At 43.1% G+C, this 22,637-nt stretch overlaps 1 protein-coding gene across 1 annotated transcript; it reads right to left on the minus strand.

Annotated features, from left to right (window-relative positions):
* Positions 1 to 884: 884 nt before the first annotated feature.
* KLHL42 (kelch like family member 42) lies at positions 885 to 16,664 on the minus strand. Its single transcript, XM_021690693.1, has 3 exons — positions 15,793 to 16,664; positions 5,798 to 5,991; positions 885 to 1,393 (listed from the first exon to the last, which is right to left on the minus strand). The coding sequence occupies exons 1-3, from the start codon at positions 16,662 to 16,664 to the stop codon at positions 942 to 944; spliced, it is 1,518 nt and encodes a 505-aa protein (XP_021546368.1). The 3' UTR covers positions 885 to 941.
* Positions 16,665 to 22,637: the final 5,973 nt, after the last annotated feature.

Here is a 22,637-nt window from a genome sequence, read left to right on the forward strand (position 1 = left end):
ACAGAACTAAGTCAAATACATTCATTAAAAGTAACCTTAAAGGCAATTTTTGTTCTTATTTGGTCTTTCCTTCCCTTCCCATTTAAACCTAAGACTTGATTTCAAAAATATATATATATATCCATCCTTCTAAACAATATATCCTCTCTTTTAAACAATACGGAATGCCTAGCAATGCAACTTATCTGACCACATAAATTTGCAATCTACCACCTAAATGAAGTAAGAGGTTACATCTGTCTATTCAGTACACATAACTGCAAAAAAGTTTGGAAAAATAGCTGAGAACGTTTTTAAGAAAGGTTCTGGGAGGACTGGATGCTTGCAAGGACTCACTGTAGGGCTCCATCGTTGTAAGTTTCCTGGAAAGTAGTGTGCAAATAAAATAATTAAACATAGAACCCTATTTTTAAACCACTGGAAGTATATGTGGGTATGAATAGGGGAGAAAAGGGGTGAATGACAGTGTTAATATAGGTGTTTGTCAAGTAAATGAATAACAACAACAATAAAAATCTCTCCCTTAAGGTATTAATGATATTTCAAGTGACCTAAATAAAACGGATTTTAAAATGATCTTTACCATTCACGTCAACTATTGACTTTGGCCCTTTACTAAAGCAAACACAATGAATCTTCTTTTTGATGATCAGTTTCAGTCACTGGCCCAAGGGTACCATATTTGGAAGAAAATATTATCATGGATTTGCTCCCATCACTTAAAAATCAATAATTAAAAAAATAATAAAGTTGGTCTCTTTTCTCCACAAGTTTTCAAGTAATTAGTTCAAGTAAGCTTATTTACAGCTATTGTACATGTGACCTACTTCCACCCACGTTTTCCTCTTAGAAATCGGCCTCCCTGGAAATGGGACGCTACATTTTTTTTTTTTCTTTTTCTGCCTTGAACCAGGTTTCTTTTAAATCCTAAGTCAGTTCAGTCATGTTTCTGCTTTATTGGGCAGATAAAGAGAGGAGACCAGCAAGTTGTGTCCAAAGGCTGGGAAACGCCTGAATGCTTCCCAACTGTCTGAGAAGATGTTGTACTTGAGGAAAACTCGATGTTCCAGGCTGGTGGACAGGGTCACGTCTCTGCTCATGATGTAGATGCCGTCGTTGTGAAGTGCGCAAGTCAAGTTAAGACCCGATTTGGACGTGTTCTCTTTGAGGTAGAGCCACTGTCGCGTGACCGTGTTGTAGGACTGCACGGTGAGCATGTCCTCACTCTGGCTGCTCCTCCGGTTGGGTCCCAGCTCGTGCAGACAGCCGCCCACGATGTAGATGGTCTCCTCAACAGATACCATCTGCTGCTTGCGAATGTGGACATCACAGGTTTCCAAGAGGGTCCAGATGTCGGCCGAGGGGCAGTACTGCAGAATGTTCATGTTGCGGTCTGAAAGGAAGAAAGAAGCCAAATGAGGTCACAGCCACAAGGAACACCACTGCCCGTCTACGCTGTGATAAACATCTGCCCCCATTTGAATCATCTGGTCACACAGAGGCAAAACTATTCCAGAGAAGCAGAGGTTGGGACAACGGTTTTCCAAATGGCTGGGGGGAGATCTGTTTAGAATCATCCCCCTTATCCTCATCAGGCGTGTCCCCTCCCTGGGAGGCTCTCGGAATCAAGAGGGCCAGGCCACGGCCTGCTGTGATTGGAGCATTTTAGAACCACCAGTCCAAGGTAAAAAGAATCAGAGCCTTGGAACTCTCCTCAATAGCTCAGATTTACTGACTTCTTAATACAGATGACAGGCAGAGCCCCAAGGGGATCTACTCTTGACAACCGACTCTACTAAATAAGACAAGTGAGCCACGCAAGATCTTCAGGGGCTAGTGTAAAGGAAATAACACACAATTCCAAGTCAGGAGAAACCCCAGAAAGTCTCACCTGTGGCCTTCAAGCCGTGGAATCACTTGGCAATTCCATGTCCCAACTCTAACAGCAGAGACATACTCACAAAGGCCCCTCCCTCACCCCCCTCTCCCCGTGCTGCTTCCCAAGAGATGGCTAGTTCTTGTGTGGATAAAATCAGAAAGTCGATCAAAGGCTCCTCTAACATTATCTTGAATTCATAGCTGCTTTAAGGAAAAATACTGCCTACTCTCGTTTTGAAAAAAAACGCTCGTAAAATTTAAAATATCTAGTTTCATTTTTCCTTTTTTAATTGTTCTTTTTTATCCTCTTCTCCTCTAGGAAAGAATAAGTGGCATATTTTAGCCTCAGCAGAAGAAAAAAATGCTCTGAGTTATCAGAAAGAATGAACTTTCTGTTTGTTGCTGTTGTTTAAACAAACAACAAAATCCATCAGCGTAAGAGACAAGCCAGCTTGGGAACAGACGTGGAACTAAAGGGTACAATGCTTCCTCCTGACACAAAAGGACACACCCGAAGTTAGCAAGGCTGAAGGAGCTCCACCACCACTGCTGGTACCAAGTCAAGTGCCTCATAAGAGGGCACAGAAAGAACAGAAAGGAGACTGAACCCTGTGTGTACACATGTCCCCATGACTGTAGAAATTTCAGAATTGCTACAGCTTTAGGAAACTGTCCCTCTCTTTTCCACCCCCACTAATACCTCCCTGTATTTCTTTTTATTGTAGCTATTGTAATAGAACTCATTCCGGAGACAGTCCAAGGGAGTTTGGTTCCAATCGATCAAAAAGTGCTCCTTAGTAACCCAGCTTCCCACCACACGAATAAAGGACTTATTCTAGTGAGGCTTCCCTGTATTTCTCAGTTCCAGGTCTGAAGGTCTCCCCAGGTCTTCTGTAAATGTTTTCTCTCCTCACCCAACAAGGGCTCAGACCATGATGAGGTGGTTTGAGTTGGTGGAATAACCTTTTTGCTTTTACGTTGAGAGGTGATTCTGAACTTTAACAAATCACCCTTCTTCCCTTGAGTGGTTACTACTGCTTTTTATTGAATTTCTTTTAATTTTCTCAGTGCCTACTATGGAATTAATATAATCAAACAGCTACCATAAAAATCGTGAACTATTACTTCCTAAATTTTAAAAGTCTACCTAACTTAAGAAGTCAGCAGGCCAAGAACCCAACTTTGAGCCCTGCATTTTGTTTTATGACAATTATGATTCCTTATTTTAAATCCAGGTAACTATTAGGAAGTGCTGGAAAGATCCCACGCAGAAGAGGAGGGGTGTTTCAGAGTACAAGGAACTGTCCCGCCCTCTCATCTCAGAAAGCCCATTTTCAACCCTTACACAAACATCCATCCATCCACATCACCCAACCATCCCTTCACAGGTATTTGGCTTGGGGAATCCGGGGCAGGAATCACCATGGGTGGCCCAAGTGAAGAAGGTACATTAGTAGTGGCTTGAGAAACTAGAAAACACACAAGCAAGGGTTTTCCAGGTCAAATCTAAAGAACATTTGCTCAGCCAGGGTCATGGAAAAACTAGGAAATCTACCAGCAGAGTACTCCTTGGGTTACAGTGCTGCCTGTCAGTGCTTCCCAGCTCCTGGTCACAAGAGAAGCCAAGGGATATGTGTGCATTATGTCAGCCCACAGGGTGCATTCTGTGTTACAAAATCGAGGGAGGAATCAGAATTCTTAGAAATGTTCAAAAGCAAATAACTGTATTTACTTTCCTAGGAGCAGAGGCACACAGACACACAGAGGTACATACACACACAGCAATTCTCTGGGGGCTATGGTGTCGTTAAGCACATGAAGTTGACCACTGTACCCGAACACCAAAGTTGAAGGTAAAAGAAATGGCTGCTAGATCTCTCTCTCTCTCTTTTTTCAATTATTTGTCACCAAAAAAAGCTGGCAATTATCTTATCTTCAGTGGAAAGTCACTAGAGAGGGGTACGGGGAATAGCTCCACAGGGATGAAAACTTGAGGGCATTAAAAAAAAAAAGCTCACTGCTTCCCATGCACTCCTCCTGGTCACTGCCTCTCCTTAAATGCATAAACACAGCACTTGTACTGAGTTCAACAGTGGCCCCCAAAAAGATATGTCTATCCCCTAACCCCAAAACCTTTGACTGTGACCTTACTTGGAAAAAGGGGCTTTGAAGATGACATGAAGTTAAGGATCTCAACATGAGATCATCCTAGATTACCCAGGTGGGCTCTAAAATCCAATGAGGAATGTGTCTTTGTAAGAGACAGAAGCGGAAAGGACAGAGGAGAAGATGCGTGAAGACGGAGGCAGAGCCTGGAGTGATGCGGCCACCAGCCAAGGAGCACCTCAAACCACCAAAGCTGGAAGAGGCAGGGAAGGATTGTCCCCCAGCGCCTTCAGATGGGATGTGACCTCCCACACCTTGATTTCAGACTTCTGGCTTCTAGAAATCTGAGAGAACACACTTCTATCGTCTTGGGCCACCAAGCTGTGGTTGTTTGTTAAGTCAGCCCTAGGAAACTACACCACCACTCACCATCCTCCCCACCACAGCAACTGCTTAGAGATACTCTTAAGAAGTGTTACTCAGGATCTTTTGCACAGACAGTAAATCGGATGCTCATAAAACACTTGACATTTAACTTCCTCTAACATAAATCCCCCAAACAAGACACATTTGGTGAAAAGATTTTTTGGCACCTACACTCTACTAGCATGTGGATTTCTGTCCTTTACAAAGTTACCTATCAGCATCCTTTCTCCATACTTATTGTCAGCGGGGCTGGAGCTCTGTCCTCCCATGTTGTACCATAAAGGAGAGAGAGGTTATTTCACTATGTCAGATATAATGGTAACTCTACTACCTCAATGTGATTAAAAGTCCTAAGAGTCCTGTTATACCTTTTCTGTAAGTTCTGGGCATTTTACAGTCAGATAAACCAAATGAAGAAATAAATTTCTTTGGCCAAGGGGCACCTGGGTGGCTCAGTCAGTTAAGCATCTGCCTTCGGCTCAGGTCATGATCCCAGAGTCCTGGGATCGAGCCCCGCATCAGGCTCCCTGCTCTGCGGGAAGCCTGCTTCTCCCTCTCCCACTTCCCCTCTCTCTGTGTCTCTGTCAAATAAATAAATAAAATCTTTTTAAAAAATTAAAAGAATAAATTTCTTTGGCTAAGAGGTAACTTGGACACAAGCGGCGGAGAGAGATAAAAGGAAAGACACACCTCTTCCTGGTGGCCCACCCCTGCCTTTCTCAACACAACCAAGCTGTTTATTATCACTATCATGTGAGATGCTTCCTACCAAGAACGGCAGTATAAAACCTACTGGAGAAACTTATTTCCAAATTATTAATACCAAATACCCACCAAAAAAAGTACAATTTAATAAATAACACAACCGCCTCCCACCTCTGGTCAGGAAAGAATTCTCTTACATTCATGTCTCTTATAATCCTCTTAGGATATGTGAACAACAGCCTTGAGCTGAGTTTCTGGAAACTGTCTGATATGTTTGTGCTCAAGAAGGAAGAAAGTGAAAACAAAGATCCACAAGGATGTTCTAGCCCTAAATTCCATAGTGTTAAATGTGTTTGGGAGAAGGATGGCAGTTACCCAGTCAAGTCACAAGACAGCTGGTCACAAGGCTGAGTTTCCAGAGCAGAAAGAAAATACATATTCTCTTCATAGCATCCTCTACCCCGTTCAATTTTCATGCTCACACAAAGGCATCAAAGGTCCCTCCTGTCCAAACCACCCCTGTAATACACAACTCCCTTCCTTCCAGATATGTAAATATCCAGTATATAACGTATGAAGTTACAATATGTACACCAGAGTGTTTCCGTGGCACCCTCCTGCCCTTCCCCAGGCTGCAGAAGCTCACATAGAAGAGGATCACTTACTTGGCCCCTTCACTTACCTCTGGTGGTATATCCTCCAATGACGTAAATTTTTCCCTTACACTCACACGCAGAGAACTCAGCCAAAGGATTTGGTAAGGGTGCCACAAAATTCCAGGCATCCTGCTCAGGATTGTAACACTCAACATTAGAAACGGCCTGCCCACCAATGGCATAGAGTTTTGAATTAACAGCCACAAGTTTGAAGTTAGACCTGAAAGAGAGATACAAAGGCCCAGAGAGTCAGTTTTTTTAACTTGACATTTTCTTGACTTGACATTGACTTGACATTTTTGACTTGACAAGAAGGCAATGGCATGAACTGCTAAAGCAGATTGAGGAATGTGCTGGATATCTAAAGAAAATTAGCTCTCCAAGGTGGGTGCCATTCTGCCTGGGGACAGAGGAATGACCAAATGATACCTCAAATTTCACTCCTACCCTAGAATTCACAAGAATGATGCATTTTCCAAATTTTAGCAATTGGAGATAAGCAATTCAATATAACCAAGAGTAGTCTTGCTTAGCCTTATGCCAAGAACCACAGATATTCTGTATATAGTAGGCTTAATATTTCTTTCAGCAGTGGGAGCAAGTGCTAAGGGAAGAATGCATAACCACCTCCCTCCCTTGTGTCTCTACTCAGAATGTTCCCCATTCTTCCTACCTAGTGGGTAGGCTCTGTGTTAGATACACACTATAGCACCTCCTACACAGACAGGCATATGCTAAGGGTGGTTGCTAAAGGGTAGTTCAAAGACCCCTTCACCACAAGCATACCAGGCAGATCACTCGCCCCCCGCCCGCCCCCACTCCATAGGAGGGCATCTTTATATTGTTTCACAACACACAACATAGGGCTACATAAGCACTGAACTAAACATATTTTGATCCAGCACTCTTAGGGGGTCTACACATGTTAACTCAACAAATACTTAAATCAACAAATGCTCATTTATCATAATAGAAAATAATTTTAGGGGCGCCTGGGTGGCTCAGTCTGTTGAGCGTCTGCCTTCAGCTCAGGTCATGATCCCAGGGTCCTGAGATGGAGCCCCATGTTAGACTCCCTGCTTAGCAGGGAGTCTGCTTCTCCCCCTCCTTCCTGCTCATGCTCTCTTTCGCTATCTCTGTCTCTCTCAAAAAACTAAAGAAAATAATTTTAAAAAGAGGGCGCCTGGGTGGCTCAGTTGGTTAAGCGACTGCCTTCGGTTCAGGTCATGATCCTGGAGTCCCGGGATCGAGTCCCGCATCGGGCTCCCTGCTCGGCGGGGAGCCTGCTTCTCCCTCGGACCCTCCCCCCTCTCATGTGCTCTCTGTCTCTCTCATTCTCTCTGTCTCAAATAAATAAATAAAATCTTTAAAAAAAAAAAAAAAAGAAAGAAAATAATTTTAAAAAGAGAATACACTGGTTTTAAGCCCCATATTCAGTAATACAATTAAACACTGCTCATCAGCTTCAGATGCTAGATTAAAGTCTCATAACTTTTGAATTGAAAAGAAAAAATTAATTTGTTTCAATGTAGTGCACAGAGATTAATGGACTCCTTGAAAATTAGACAGGATACACATTTGGGCCAGTCTCCCTGATCGGTGCAGCAGTCCCAAGTTTACAGGACTGTGAGCAGAGCACGATGCAACAGAAAGACCTGAAGCAGCTCTCTGACCCTAGCCCAAACACCCCACTTTGCCATTGCTGGTATGGGGATAATACCCATCACAGGATGGTCAAGACAATTACAGCCAACAGTTTATCAGTAAGTACTACACTGAGATAAGATACTATCAAGGTAATTTCTCAGTTTTCTAGTGTTTGAAATAAAGAAAGTAGACCAGGTAAATTTTAGAGACCACATCTACTGCCAATACAACAATGTCTTCAAAAGTAACAATATCCTAAGAAAGAATGGGGGTAGAGGCCACATATGCACTTAAGAGGGTAGATAAGGAAGAAACAGGGAATGAGTCGTCCATGTGTGATCTCCTAACAGGTGTCCAATCAACACTGATGCACAGTGACATAGGACATGCTGGGAATAGCCACCTACTAAAACAGTAAGATGTTTTCAAAGGTGCCTGTAATGTGTACATTTAAATGAGTCTCAGTTTTGTTTTGTTTTTCAAATCAGAGAGTGAACAGAGCTCTCTTCAACAAGAACCTCATATTGTCCATTAAACCTAGCCAGACATTCATATTTCATGCCAACAGACTTCACTGGGGTGGCAGTTACTGGGGGGTCTCTGCTTCATGTTGCTTACTTTTCCTGCTGCCAATGGTCCTTAAAATCTGACCATGGTGCCCTCTCTGTGTGTGCAAATTTGGGGAACCAAAGGAAATAAAGCTTACAAATAAGCACTAAATTTTACCAGCCTGCTATTTGTTTTTGCTCCCCAAAGGTACACAGATAGTAAATTTTGTAAGATCAAAACAGTTTTTAATATTCATCCAGCATAATCATTTGTCCTAAGTAAACATGTAAGGGCTGGATGAATAGGCAGTTAAAAGTAAACAATTCCATCTCTCCAGACCCCAGCATGCTCAAATTCACTTGAAGAGAAGAAGCTTTTCAATATTGAGTTGAAGATGAAATTGCCACCCCAAAACAGACCACTTAGTGAAGAGGCATACTGCTAAGGATTATGAGCCCAGGCTTATACAGGGAAATCTCAGCTCCACTACCCAACTGTTATGTGACCTTGGACAAGTCACTGAATCTCAGTTCATCTGAGACTAAGTTTCCCTATCTGTGAAGTGGGGAAAAGCACATATCACACACAGTAAGAGTTGAAAAGGGGAACACTTGCAGAAAGGGGTCACGAGAGGGAATGCTTTTCTATACGTCATAAGCCTCAGTTTCTTAACTCTGAGAGGGTCTGTTTTTCATTTGTTAACTGCAACAGTCACTGGCTAGAATGTATTCTGAATTACATACAAAGTGTTCGCTCATCCATAAATTCTCACCATGTAGCACCTCATTTCCTACTTTCTGAAAATAACTCTTTCACTCTTCACCTCCTGAATGGTGAAAGTATCAATCCAAGCTATTGTTTTTTTAAAAAAAATTATCATCTCTAGTGTTTTCTTGATATTGATCCCTGACATACTACCCTCAGGAGGGTAAAAAGAAGAATTTTTAAACCAAATAATGATGTGTTGTAGCTATATCCTTGACTGACTTACAGTAAATAGAAATAAAAGTGAAAAAAAAAAAAAAGATGCTGATTTAATTACTACTTCACTCCGAGGAAATAAAGAGCTCAGTAAATCCTTAAAAACTAAGTGACATGAAACATGCTGAACACTGGTACACAGATTAAGGGTAGCCGTATACAATTGTAGGACGGCAGGTGACACAGAGGTCTGAGTGCCTTCAAGTGCTGGCCTATAACTGTGCAAGCTTATGAAACTGAGCCTCAGTTTCCCCTTTGGGGAGATGAAGCCAATAATAATACTTATCCCAAAGAGATGCTGCGTGCATGAAATAGGAAGTGACATCTAGAACAGCATCTACAACCTGCAGCCCAGAGTAAGAGCCCAAGAAATAGAAACCATTGTTACAGCTTGCTACATAGAAAAGTTTGTTGCCATTAGAGTAAACATCAGAGAGAAATGGCAAGATCTTTTCTCACATCTTTTCTCAACCACTCAGAAAAGGCTTGTAAGGTCTGTGGAGCACTCGGGTCCTTGTGTCCCCTCCTTCCCCTTCTGCTGCCTACCTTCTGCCACTTCCCTATGGATTAACCTCCCCTGGGGACCAGTAGGTTGCCACCTACTAGGTGTCTGAGAGACTAGAGCACACAAAGCAACTATTGGCCAAAATCAGAGGGGGGGGGGGGGCTGGAATGAATAGACACATAGTTTTCTTTCCTTCACACTATTCTCCAGCTCCACTGCAACCTAACCAAAAAGGACAAAATCTTTCGAGGGTTCCACGACTCTAGAAATGCCCTAAAATACTAAACTTTGGCTCAGAGAAAAAGGGGACAGCTAAGGCTGACGACTGTAATTCCATCTCTGCCAGGAGACTTGTTTAACTCTCTCCCGGCTTTGCTGTATTCACACACAGAACAATTGCAGAGCAAAAGTGCAGGGCAATCAGAGAGACTAGAGATGTCAGAAATGGAAAAATTAATGAATGGATTTCTGCAAGAGTGGCCAGTTCCTGCAAGTTATCACCAATTAAAGTGAGGAGGGAAGGCAAGCAATTTTGTGGGCACACAGGCTTCTACATGTAATGAGTTATGTCCTGACAACTCCTGAGATCAAATCCACATGCAGACCACTGGGCAGTGTTGCATCCCTGGACTTCAAAGCATCCTCTCAAAGACTGCTATGTACGCACACTGCCATTTTCAAGTGCGCGGGCACGACACTAATATCTCTTTCTTCCCTTCTTCTTGTTGGAGGGTGGGGGAGAGCATTACTGGTCATACAGCACCATTTTCTCCAGGGTGCAAAGGGCTTTACAGCATTTCTCAATCTTAGCGTTCCTGCCTGTCCCTTACTATTTAAGATTCTGAGATCACCACCCTATTCAGTCACTGCGGAATATGGGCTGCTCTGCATTTGACCGCTTTGTCAAAGTAAAACAGTCCAGGTACATCACAAAGGCAGTGAATCAAGGTAGATGTGAAATGCTGTGTAGCCAGAGGCCAAAATCTGCTTTTCCTCAAGGTTCTAAGTTTCCTCTGGTGTTTCCAGAAACTGTGTTAGACACATTATCCGGGAACAATCCCATTCTAGGTTTCATTTTTACTTGTTTCATCATCTAAACTCAATTATAAACTCCTTGAGGACCAGAACCATGTCGTCTTTGTTGTTCGCCCAATAGTGACTAGAAAGATGCTAGACATAAAGGCTGTGGTGAAGTTGAAACACAACGTAATGAAATTTTAAAAAGTAGCACAGCACCACAAAGTATTTGCACTCCACTCCCCTAAAGAAACTAATTTTTAAGAAAATTTTAAAAATGTGCATGAAGATGGTCACTGCCAGTTTAGAAGCCAAATTGTAAATACTCTAAATGGTTATATCTATTCGATGGATATTTACATTTTGGTTACTCTACTTATTACACACCTTAGCAATTTAGTTAACTTTCTATGCCTCAGTTTCTGATTCTGTAAAATGGGAACCTGCCTGATATAGTCTTTGTGAAGAATAAGTGAGATAATACATGCAAAGCAATAAGAACAGTACCTAGTACAGAGTAAATGTTCAATTAAATGTTACCTATTATTATTTTTCAGCTATTCTAAATAACTATAATGACTGTTACAAGATAAAAATATTCACAATAATGTTACACTTTTAAAAATAAAATCATATATTCACTTTTATTACAATAATGTATGATATATTCCATAATTCAAAACAATGATGCATTTTAAGCATCTATTATTTATTGGACACCATGTTAGCAGTAGGAGTATACAGAAGCAATGAGTTGGACCTGATTGGAAGGGAGAGAAACAAACATAAGCAGAAAATTTCAATTCAAGGTGGAGAGTGTGCTAGAGAAGCACAGAATTTGAATATCTAGTCCAATTGAGAGTTCAGGAAGGGACTCCCAGTTGAGTTGACATCAAATCTGAGTCAAAGTATGAGAGAGATAAAGAAGGTTACAAATTCCAGTATGGCATCCAATTTTAAAATTTGGTGGGAAAAAATATCTGTGTAGAAAAAAAAAAAAAAAAGTAACTCGGGGGTGCCTGGCTGGCTCAGTCAGTGAAGCATGCAACTCTTAATCTCAGGGTTGTGAGTTCAAGCCCCACCCTGGGCCTAGAACCTACTTAAAAATAAATAAATAAATAAAAGTTATTAAAAAAAAGAAAAATAAAATAACTAGAAAATACCTGAGAATAACTGCAATAAGAAATATACAGACTATAACAAAGATAATAAACTTTTCCTGAAGGACCAAAAGACCTAAATACATGGAAAAACAAACCATTTTTCTAGCTGCAAAGTATTATGAAACTATAAATCCTCCTCCAGCTTAATTGATAAATACAATGTAATCCCAATTAAAATTCCAAAAGGACTTGACAAGCTGATTCTGAAGTTGTTTTTTTTTTGTTGTTGTTTTTAAGATTTTATTTATTTATTTGACAGAGAGAGAGAGAGAGAGAGAGAGAGGGAACACAAGCAGGGGGAGTGAGAGAGAGAGAAGCAGGCTTCCGCCGAGCAGAGAGCCCAATGCGGGGCTCGATCCCAGGACCCTGGGATCATGACCTGAGCCGAAGGCAGACGCTTAACGACTGAGCCACCCAGGTGCCCCAAGCTGATTCTAAAGTTTATCTGAAGGGGAAAATGTACAAAGAACAGCTAAGAGAATCAAAATAAAACAGAAAAAAAAAAATGGGTCTCCGTTCCACGAGACAACAAAATAGTTTACTAAGCTACAATAATTTAAAAGTGTGCTATTGGTAAAGGAATGGCAAATCTGTCAATATGGAAACAGGAAAATTAGCGTCTGATAACTGGTTGTACAAATCACAGTGAGGATTGAGGCCACCGGGACATTTAGAAAACATGTTATAACCTTACATTATACCTTACATAAAAATAAATCCCAAACACATTCAGATATAAATGTAAAAAGGCAAAACCATAAAAGTAATATAGATTATAAGACAGATGAATATTTGTATATTCTTAACTTGTAGAAGCCTTTCCTGTGCAAGATTAAAAGTGAACGGGATATACATGACAAATTTGACTCCAAAAACATTTAAATTTCTTCATGTAAGAATACATGATAAACCTGACGTCCAAAACTGGAGGCTCACAATGCCGGTGTTGTCCTACAATTTGTTCAGTCTGCAAGGTTTTTGTTATTGTTGATGTTGGTTTTTTCAATGCAGTAAGTTGCCAGCCTTTAAAAATCAGGGCATCTGGCTGTCTGGCAATGCCATTCCTCACTTCTAGGGGGCAGCAACGAGCTGTGGCTGAGAGAGGAGGGGCCCTCTTGTGGTGGGGTGGTAGCTCTCTGCTTCATCATCACTCCAACCCACCCCTCCACTCATTGACTTCACCAGCCTGGTCACTTTAGGGATTTCATTTTTGAGGCCTTCCAGTAAAATAAAGGCGGGGGGAAACAGTGCAACACTGCCTAAGAGACAAGAGATTAATTCTACATATGTAAATAGAATTTTTAAAAAGAATATGAAAAAGATAAACCAATTTTCTTTTTCATTGGCAAAGGCCACTTATAAAATATATACGAAAGGCCAATAGACATCTGAGAGGAAAAATTTCTCTTCCAAGCAGAAAGAGTCACATCAGTGTTTGCCCATTGGATTGGTAAAAATAAAAAATGATGATAATATCTTGTCTTGGCAAGAGTATAGGAACTGGCAAGCTCAGACACTGTTGATAGGAGAGGAAATCTGAACAATGTTTTAATGGGCAATTTGGCAGGAGCTACCAAAATTTAAAACATATATACACTTTGGCCTACCTATACAGGGATTCCAGGAATTTGCCATATAGGACTACTGATATATGCCTGCTAAGATAGGCACATATATGCCAAGATGTTCAATACAGCATTTTTTTTTAAGATCTTATTTATTTGAGAGAGAGAGAGAGAGTGAGCGAGTGAGAGAGCACAAGTGGGGGGAGGGGCAGAGGGAAAGGGAGAAGCAGACTCCCTGCGGAGCAGGGAGCCTGACATAGGACTCGATCCCAGGACCCAGGGATCATGACCTGAGCCGACGGCAGATGCTTAAGATGCTTAACCGACTGAGCCACCCAGGCGTCCCAATATAGCATTGTTAAGAATGGCAAATAGAAGCAACTTAAATGCTTATGAATAAGGGAGGGGCTGATTACATTATGGTACAGCCATAGGCTGGAATACTATACAGCTCTTAATGAGAGTGAGACGGCTCTACATTTGTTGATGTAGAAAAAACTCTCCAAGTGGAAATATTAATGGTCATAATAATCAGCACAGCCTAATTAACTCTAAGGTAAAAATATATATAAGATGCATACACACCCTTACATGTACATGCATATGTACATTTTTCCCTGCTAACAATTATCAACATACTTATGTTTATATAAGTGCACATTTACAACATATATTTACAAATGTATGATATATAAATATATATCAATAGATACACATATCATATACTCTGTGGTTTTTCACGTCATTCGTAATTTTTCTAAGTATGTATTCATGCATTACTTGAATACCCTTTTTTTCCCCCAAGGACAGAAAGGATATTCCTATATAGAAAAAGAAAAAAGAAAAAAAGACTACCAAGGATTTGTAAAGAAAGCAAAGGGGACACTGGGTGGCTCAGTTGGTTAAGCATCTGACTCTTGATTTTGGCTCAGGTCATGATGTGTCAGCGTCATGAGATGGAGCCCCGCAACAGGCTCTGTGCTGGACATGGAGCCTGCTTAAGATTCTCTCTCTCTCTCCCCCTCTGCCCCTCCCCCTTTCTCTAAAAAAAAAAAAAGAATTCTGTGAGGTGTTAGAGTTCAAGCTGGATGGGGGGGGAGCCTATTGAGCACCAGCTGATACAGCTGGAGACATGTGTGTAGAGGTGACAGACAACCTGCTAGGCCTTCCACCCCGAATCTGAGCGCCATCCATAACCACTGAATGGTCTTTGATGCTTCAATTAAAGCTTAGAATTTGCTTTAAAAATAACACTTCTGATACCAAATCTTAAACACAGTATCATCTCAGTGGTATAAATAATACACTAAAAAGGGCTTGGAAGAAAACATGCCAACCTGTACATGGTATATCCTCTGTGAGGGAGGGAGTAGGAGTGATAGTCTTTCTGTTTCTTGATTCTTTTCCGTTTTTCCACTTTTCTAGAATAATTATGTATTATTTTCATCATCAGAAAAAAAAGAACACTTTCCTGAAGGAATTTTATGTTATAGTAGAAATAAGGCCACTGGTCCCTCCTGGCCTTGGGTAACCATAAGTCAAGTACGTATGTGTAATGGTCTTCCAATTCCTGTTACGACTTTCTTTGCCTGGTGGTGAGTCCCCCAACTACTTGCTCCACACTTCAGAGTAGGGCCCATGTGGGGGTTGAGATGGATACAAGTGGACCAGAAGAAAAAGTAGTCCTGTCCTTTTGTGGGTCACACTGATTCTTCTCCCAACTTGTGTGTGAATGGCTCCGGGCCATCTTGAGTCCTACCATCTTTCTTTCCTACCATCTCTCCCTGTATCTGCTCTGCTCTTTTTTTCCCCTTCCTTTTCCTTTCCTAGCTCCATTCCCTACTCTCCTTCCCCTCCCCTCCCCTCCTCCTTTTCCTGTCTTCAAGTCACCCAAGGGCATGTTGGGAGGGATTTGAGGATGGGAAGGGAGAAGGTTGGGTGGACTGAAATGTTCTAATTCTGTAGGTGACCACTGCCAGGCTCAAATTTTGGATCAATGACGAAACTGTCTGGGAAGGAAGGGAGATGCAAAAGAGAGGATACAAAATAAGAAAGGCAATCCGATGTACAATTCTAATGGTTATCTCCTGAGCACAGATTGGGGCCCCAGTGTGGAAAGTTTCAAAGTCAATCACAACAACAAAATCTTCCCAAGACAGCATTACAGGCCACTGCCCAGTGTGTCACTGTAATGAGGATTAGAGCCTAAAAAATAAAAAAGGTAAAAATGAAAGCAAACTTTAAAAAGTTCTTTTTTTAACGTATCCTTTTAGGAAACCACAGACATCTTCCCGCCCCCCCCCCCCCCCCCCCCCACTGGGAGAGAGGCAAAAAAAAAAGGCAGTTTGCCTCAAAGCACAATACCTGCAAGGAGACTACTCAGCTAGTTGACCTCACAGGGACCACTTCTTCCTCGCAAGTTCTCAGTTCCTTGGGAACTTTGCCAGAGTCAAGGCCAGCGACACTCCTGAAGATGTCATTCCCACCTCAGCACAACCTCCTGTGACTGCCCAGTAAGCACCAGGGGAATGAATTAACTAATGAGCAAGTGAACGAATGGGAACGGGAAAGAAGCAGCACGGCTGGGTGCTTACCTCTTCTGGTTCATGGAGGCCACCTGGAGCCACTCGTTGGTGCTGGGGTTGTAGGAGTGCGCAGCCGAGATCTCCTGGCTAGTGATCCTATACCCGCCCACTATGAAGAGGTAGTTGTCCAGGATGGCGGACCCGTAACCCCTGACGTTCACCAGGTCGGGAGGAAGGTTGTTGGCCAGCGGGAACCAACGTTCAGTCATCTCCTCATACCTGAGCATGGACGGGGGCTCCCCTTGGTAGGGGTGAGGGGCCAGGGGTCCCCCCAAGAAATCCCCCAGAGCTACGAGGACGGGAGTCCCGGCCATCCGGGCCTCTCTCAGCCTCTGCTTCAGGCTGACATCGCCGGGGGCTTGAGGAGGAGCCCCCAGGAGGTGGAACTGGGGCTTGCACAGCACCTCGTGGAAGTGGACCACCATGAAGCGCAGGCAGGCCTCCTGCAGGTCGGGCAGTCCGTACACCTGCGCCAGGCGGTACAGCTCCAGGCAGTTGGTGAGCCGCACCTGGGACAGCAGCAGCTGCAGCAGAGACGTGACCTGAAGGAAGGAGGCCGCTTCCACCAGCTCCGCCAGCAGGCTCACCTCGTCCATCTCCTCTTCCTCCTCCACCCCACCGCCCTTCTCCGCCCGCGGGCCCAGGAGCCAGCCTTCGCGGGCCCCGCCGGCGTTGATGAAGTCCAGCACCAGGCGCAGGCCCGGGGCGCTGAGGCCGCGCAGCTGCTGCACCTCGGGGCCGCCGGCCTCCTGGCTCAGGGCCTCGCGCATGCCGGAGCGGTAGAGGGCGCGGAAGTAGTCGCTCTGCTCGATAAGCTTCCTCTTGCTCACCGGGTAGCAGCGGTCCTCCAGGCGGATCTGCACCATCTCCTCGGCCGACATGGCTGGGGGGCCGGGGGCCGCGGGGGTGCCCGCCAGCTCTGCGCGCTCGCCTCCCCGCCCCCACGCGCTCGCCGGGTTCCGGGTTGGGCGCGCCGAGGGATGGCGCCGCCGAGGAGTAGGGAGGCGACGGGCCGCCGCCCGCTCCCGCGTTCGCCCAGCCTATCTGGGTCGCGGCGGCGCCCCCGGGGCAGCCCCTCCTCCGGGTCCCGGGGGCGGCGGCTCAGCCTCGCTCCCCCAAAGCGGCGGCCCTGCCCGTTTGCTCTCCCTCAGCGCCAAAAAAGGCCCGGCTGGCGCGCGCCGGGCGTCGGGAGGCGGCCGCCGTCCTCGCTCGGGTTCTCGGGGCCGCGTCAGCCGCCGAGGGGATCCCAGCCCCCAGCCAGCAGCCTCCTCCCACGCCTCGCCTCTCACTTCCGCCCGCAGGACCCCTGCTGCCCGCCAGACCTGCGAGCCGGATCCGGCTTTCGGGAGGTCAGGAGGGCTGCGGGCCCCGGCGCCCGGGCTGCGGCCGCGTCCCCGCAAGCCTCCCCCGCACGCCGGGCGTAGCGGCTCTGCGGCCTGCGGGGTCCGCGGCGATGCGCCGAGAGTGGAGGAGGGGACCGGAGACGAGGTGAAGCCAGTACGCTCTTTCTTCCACGCTGCTTTACAAGCGGGGAGAGAGAAGAAACAGGCGTGGGGGGGACCGGGATGAAGGGAGTCTGGGGTCCTGGGAGTCAAAATGACATCACATCTGGGATCGCCCATCTAGCCCAGTCCGGCATAGTGTCCCAGGGGGGATGAGGCACATAGGCCGTCTCTGCCCACGCAGGTGACACCTAGAGCTGATTCTTCGCCATGGTCATCGTGTGGGAGCCATCTTGCCGAAAGAAGGTCCAGGCAGATGGCAGCAGGTTCTGCAGGGCTCACTGGGGTGCACAGTACAGCAGATGAAAAGGGTCGGGAAGCAGAGGAGCTTGTTTTTGCTGCTAGGGCCTGTTAATCCTCTTTATGCTATTGAAAGAAAGACAGGAGTGCAACTCAATTTAAGTTACTTCAATTTGGTTGGGCCAGCCATGACCTAACGTGATCCTTTGGGCAGAAGGTCTGGCCGCTTTTGGTCATACTGGCCTACAGAGGTGGCTTTTCTTGCCACCCTATGTTCCCCTGCCCATGCCCCTCTGCCGGCTGAGGACTACTTAAGGAGGGACCACTTCTTCCCGGTCTTCTCTCACTGAACGTTGCAAAGAAATGCATAGAAAGCTCACCCCAAATAATGAGGACCTCGTGTTACTCATGAGATATGAATTAATCTTAGAAGGGGGTGAGGGGGATACTGTTAGGTTAGCTTTGGGTAGATGGAGGGATAAGGATTGGGAGGGAGCCGGCACTTATCCTACAAAAAACCCTTGAAAATTTTCCCAGACCAAGATTCTTCTATCATAGTCCTGAACTTGGGGAGAAGATGTGTTTGGGCTTTATTTTTATTATTACAAGCTCCAGCTGTCTTCTTGAATGGCAAGTTGTTAAATGACACCTTCTTCATAAGTACATTTCCACTTTTTGAAACAAGATACCTCCTACAATACTGATTAACGTTTTACTTGAGGAAGGGGGAAGGGTTAAAAACCAGAGAAGAAAGTCGTCTTGGTAAAGCATGAAATCCGTTCAGCACCTTTTTAATTTGTGCTTTTCACTACGTAACTTAGCTGCCTCATTGTGAGGTGTTGTCCTCCATTATTTTCTTTATAAAACACCATGAATAAGGAACTAAAGTTTTAAAGACATAGGAAAAAATCCTAGTAGATTCTGACCTCCCTGGGAAAAGTGAAGGAGACAAGGATGGATCTATGATCTGCTTCATTCATCTATTTTTCTTTTTAATTCTGTGAACAACTTTTAGCTTTTCGCCTTGTTTCACTTGGCCTTTAAATCATTACTGATAAAACTCCATTCTCAACCAATTTCTCACACTTCTGTTTTCAATAAGGGTGCAGTCAAGACATTCTGAAGTTCTTAGGTGGGGAGTGACCAAGAATCTAGCAACCTCTTTAGGAAAGTAGTGCCAACCCCAGTATTAGGCCTTACGCTGGGGAATTTTGCTGGAGGGCACACCCTCCATCAAAGAAAGAGGCTCGGACTTGGGATTTATTTGTGCCTCCGTTCGCAACAATGCCAGATTCAGTGGGTCAGCCAAGAACAGGCTCTTAGTCTCTTCTCTGTCCTTTTAGAATCTTTCACCAATGGATGCTTTTGTTTCCAAACGTCATAGATATGCCTCAGACTGGTATTTTCTTGCCTTCTAAAAACAGACCCAAAAAATCACACTCAAAGAATGATGCACATCCGAAAGGCAATTCACACACAGTAATATTATCAGAGTAAGATTAGCTTGGGCAGGGAATCTGGGGTGTGAGTCTGACAGTACCGGGCACTGAACCTGTAAGCTTTTTCGGCCCTGATATGATAATAAGGTCATTTAGGATTGGAAGTATCTTAAAAGATCAAACCACTTTTGTAACTCACACAGTAAGCTTTCTGTTCAGCTAGGAATGCAAAGTCAAAGCAATATAAACTCATTTACGAAAGATCTAAAGCATTATTTCTAAGCCTCATGAAAATATTGCTTATATGTAACTGGTGGTATAATTTTATAGATCTGTTATTGACTGAACAATGAATAATAAAGACTGGCTTTTGTGGTGCTATGACTCACTTCAGACACTTTATATTATGATCTTTCTACAAAAGACTACAGTAAGAGTCAGACATAGGCTGTTTCTTTAAGAATTTATGGAAAATACATCTTGTGACCGAGAATGAAAAATAAATATTTAAGTACAAGATGTTTATCACAGTGTTGCTTTTAATAATAAAAAAATGGAACACAATGTCTAACAGTAATAGTAGCTAACATTTATTGAAGGTTTATTATATGCCAGGCACCACTGGCAGTGGTTTTCATGGATTACAATATTTTTTTTATTCTGTTTTACAGCTGAGGAAGCTGAAGTGCAGAGTAAATTTTGGTACATGTGTAGAATGAAATACTGTAGAGCCTTTACAACTTTGGATATACATGTAGATCTTTCTTTAGAAACCCTGAAAAATATAATTTTACACCGGATTTTTAAAAAACAGTGTCTGGAGGGGCATCTGGGTGGCACTGTCGGTTAAGCATCAGACTCTTGGTTTCAGGTCAGGTCGTGATCTCAGGGTCATGGGATCGAACCCCAAGTGGGTTCTGTGCTCAGTGTGGAGTCAGCTTGAGATTCTTTCTCCCTCTGCCCCTCCTACTTGTGTTCTCTGTCTCTAAAATAAATAAATAAATCTTTAAAAAACAGTTTCTGGAACAGTATGAATCCATTTATGTAAAATAGTATATATGTATCTATTTTTTATAGAGATGTCTAGAAGGATGTTAACGAAAGTGTTAAGACTATAGGACTGTAGGGGCCTCTGGATGGCTCAGTCATTAAGCATCTGCCTTCGGCTCAGGTCATGGTCCCAGGGTCCTGGGATCGAGCCCCGCATCCGGCTCCCTGCTCAGCGGGAAGCCTGCTTCTCCCTCTCCCACTCCCCCTGCTTCTGTTCCCTCTCTTGCTGTGTCTTTGTCAAATAAATAAATAAAATCTTAAAAAAAAAAAAAAAGACTATAGGACTGTAGTTTTTATTTCTTTTTGTACTTTTCTGTACAGTTTGGATTTTTAAAGTGAAATATACATCAATTTAATAAAAAGCAAAACATTTTAAGAAAAATTATTTCCTTTCCTTTTTTAACAAGCAAAACTGAAATATTTTCCTTTCATGAAAGCATATGGGACAATTTAAATGAGTTTAAAGTAGCACAGTTCTTTAAAAATGGCTCAGGGGCGCCTGGGTGGTTCTCAGTGGGTTGAACATCCAACTTTTGGCTTCGGCTCAGGTCATGATCTCTGGGTTGGGACAGGAGATCCAACCCCCTTCCACTTTACCCCCCCCCCCCCCCACCCAGGTCAGGCTCCCTGCTCAGCGGGGAGTCTGTTTTTCCTCTCCCTCTTTCTCCCCCCCACCCCATGTGTGCATTCTCCCTCTCAAATAAATACATCTTTTAAAAAATAAAATTAAAATGGCTCATATTTAATTCAGATTGAGCATCTTCATGTAAGCAAAACTTCCATTTTCTTTCAGTCAGTGTTAGGTCAGTGTTTTCCAAACATCTTAGTAAATCACCTGGGACACTTACAAGAATTCTGGTTCCCACACTAGAGCAACTGATTCAGGCTCTTGGAAGAGAAGAGAGATTTTAAGGTAAGAATCCAATTTGTAAACTCCTCTCAGGAGCAGCCAGTTGGAAATACGTACAATATATCACTGCATTGCAACAGTGTAACGGTTCTGAGTATGTGATAAAATCTATACAAAGGCTATATAGCAATTTTTTATTCAGAGTTGGAATTGCTTTCTGGTTTCTGCAATTTCATCTCACTTGGACAAGTTTTGAGACTAGGTGTTTCTGGGCCACAAATCTCAGCCCATTGTGGATTCCTCCCTCTGCCCCTGCAGTCCAGTTTCTATCTCTCCTTTTCAAAATACTTCGCTCCAGGAAGTTCCTGGTTTCCAGACTGAATGTTTATGCAATCGCCAAAAAAAATTGTTTTAAAAATTTTAAAGCATGCTTTTACATCGGAACTTGGAGATTCTTTAAAGTACAACTTTGATCTTTACTTGAACACCATTTGACAGCAAAAGGATTAAGCAATTGTGGGTTGTTCCATTATCCCTGCAGGATACATGAGAACTTCAAGGAATTATATATCACAGGAAAGAAACGCATTTACTGTGATTGAAAAACACGGAGGTTAGAAGGTTAGAAAGCCGACTTTTTGGTTTATGTCCCCAGGGCATGAACTAATCGCAATATCTATGGAACCTCACTGAGAAACAGGGAGTAATCTTTTGTTCCTCACCTGTTGCTTGCTTTGCCATTAGGAAACCTCTCTTCCCTCTCCCCTTGCAACAGATAGAATAGTCTGATTATTTGCAGGTAAGCAACTGAAACTTGCTTTCTATGAGAAGTTCAATAGAATAACATATTTATCATTTTTAGTGTATTTTATGTGGCTTATGCAAGGTTAGGAGTTAATCCATGTTATAATTTTTGCTTAGGAGAAAGTAAAATGTTTTGTTTTTAAAGTTATTCAGCCTTTTGAATATTTTCTTATTATTGATTAAATCATATGTCTCTAAAAATCAAAGGATATGTGATAGGCTATTATGAAACAGGTGGGGAAATGAAAATTCAAAGAATTTTGAATCCAAAAAATGTTAACATTTTTGTGTCAAATGAATGAGTCATTGTGCAAAAGGTATGAAAGAAACCCAGATCACAGGTTAGAAAAAACTTCATCATTTTAAAAATTTTTTTGAAAAGAGCAGTTCAGCCGTACTCTATGCCAAAAGCTGATTTTCACTTATGCTTGCTCTAAAAATGGGTACAAAAAAGCAACAGTTTCATGCTTTGAACTAATTTGTCATCTTGGACATCATCATGGGATATAGAAACGACAATCTTCACAAAAGTGAGAGGCCATTTTTGCTTCCTTTAGTATCTTTTCAAATGTTTGGCATTGCAATTGAAGTGATTTTATTAATATTTAGAAATTTAAAACCATTTCATCATTTCCCTAATACACGTTTCTTAGCAACTATTTCTGCTTCAGTCAGAGATACTATGTCTTTTTGTATATGCTTCACAAAGAAGTATCCTTTATAACTTGCAAACATGAATCTCAGAAAACAGATTAATAGCACCCATTTTGAACTTCTTCACAATTTTCACTGTAATGCTTTTCATTTGCTCTTCTTTTTTTTTTTTTTTTTTTAGATTTTATTTATTTATTTGAGAGAGAGAGAATGAAAGACAGAGAGCATGAGAGGGAGGAAGGTCAGAGGGAGAAGCAGACTCCCCGCCGAGCAGGGAGCCCGATGCGGGACTCGATCCAGGGACTCCAGGATCAT

This window comes from Neomonachus schauinslandi, chromosome 5 (genome assembly GCF_002201575.2).
Source record: "Neomonachus schauinslandi chromosome 5, ASM220157v2, whole genome shotgun sequence".
Classification (NCBI taxonomy): domain Eukaryota; kingdom Metazoa; phylum Chordata; class Mammalia; order Carnivora; family Phocidae; genus Neomonachus; species Neomonachus schauinslandi.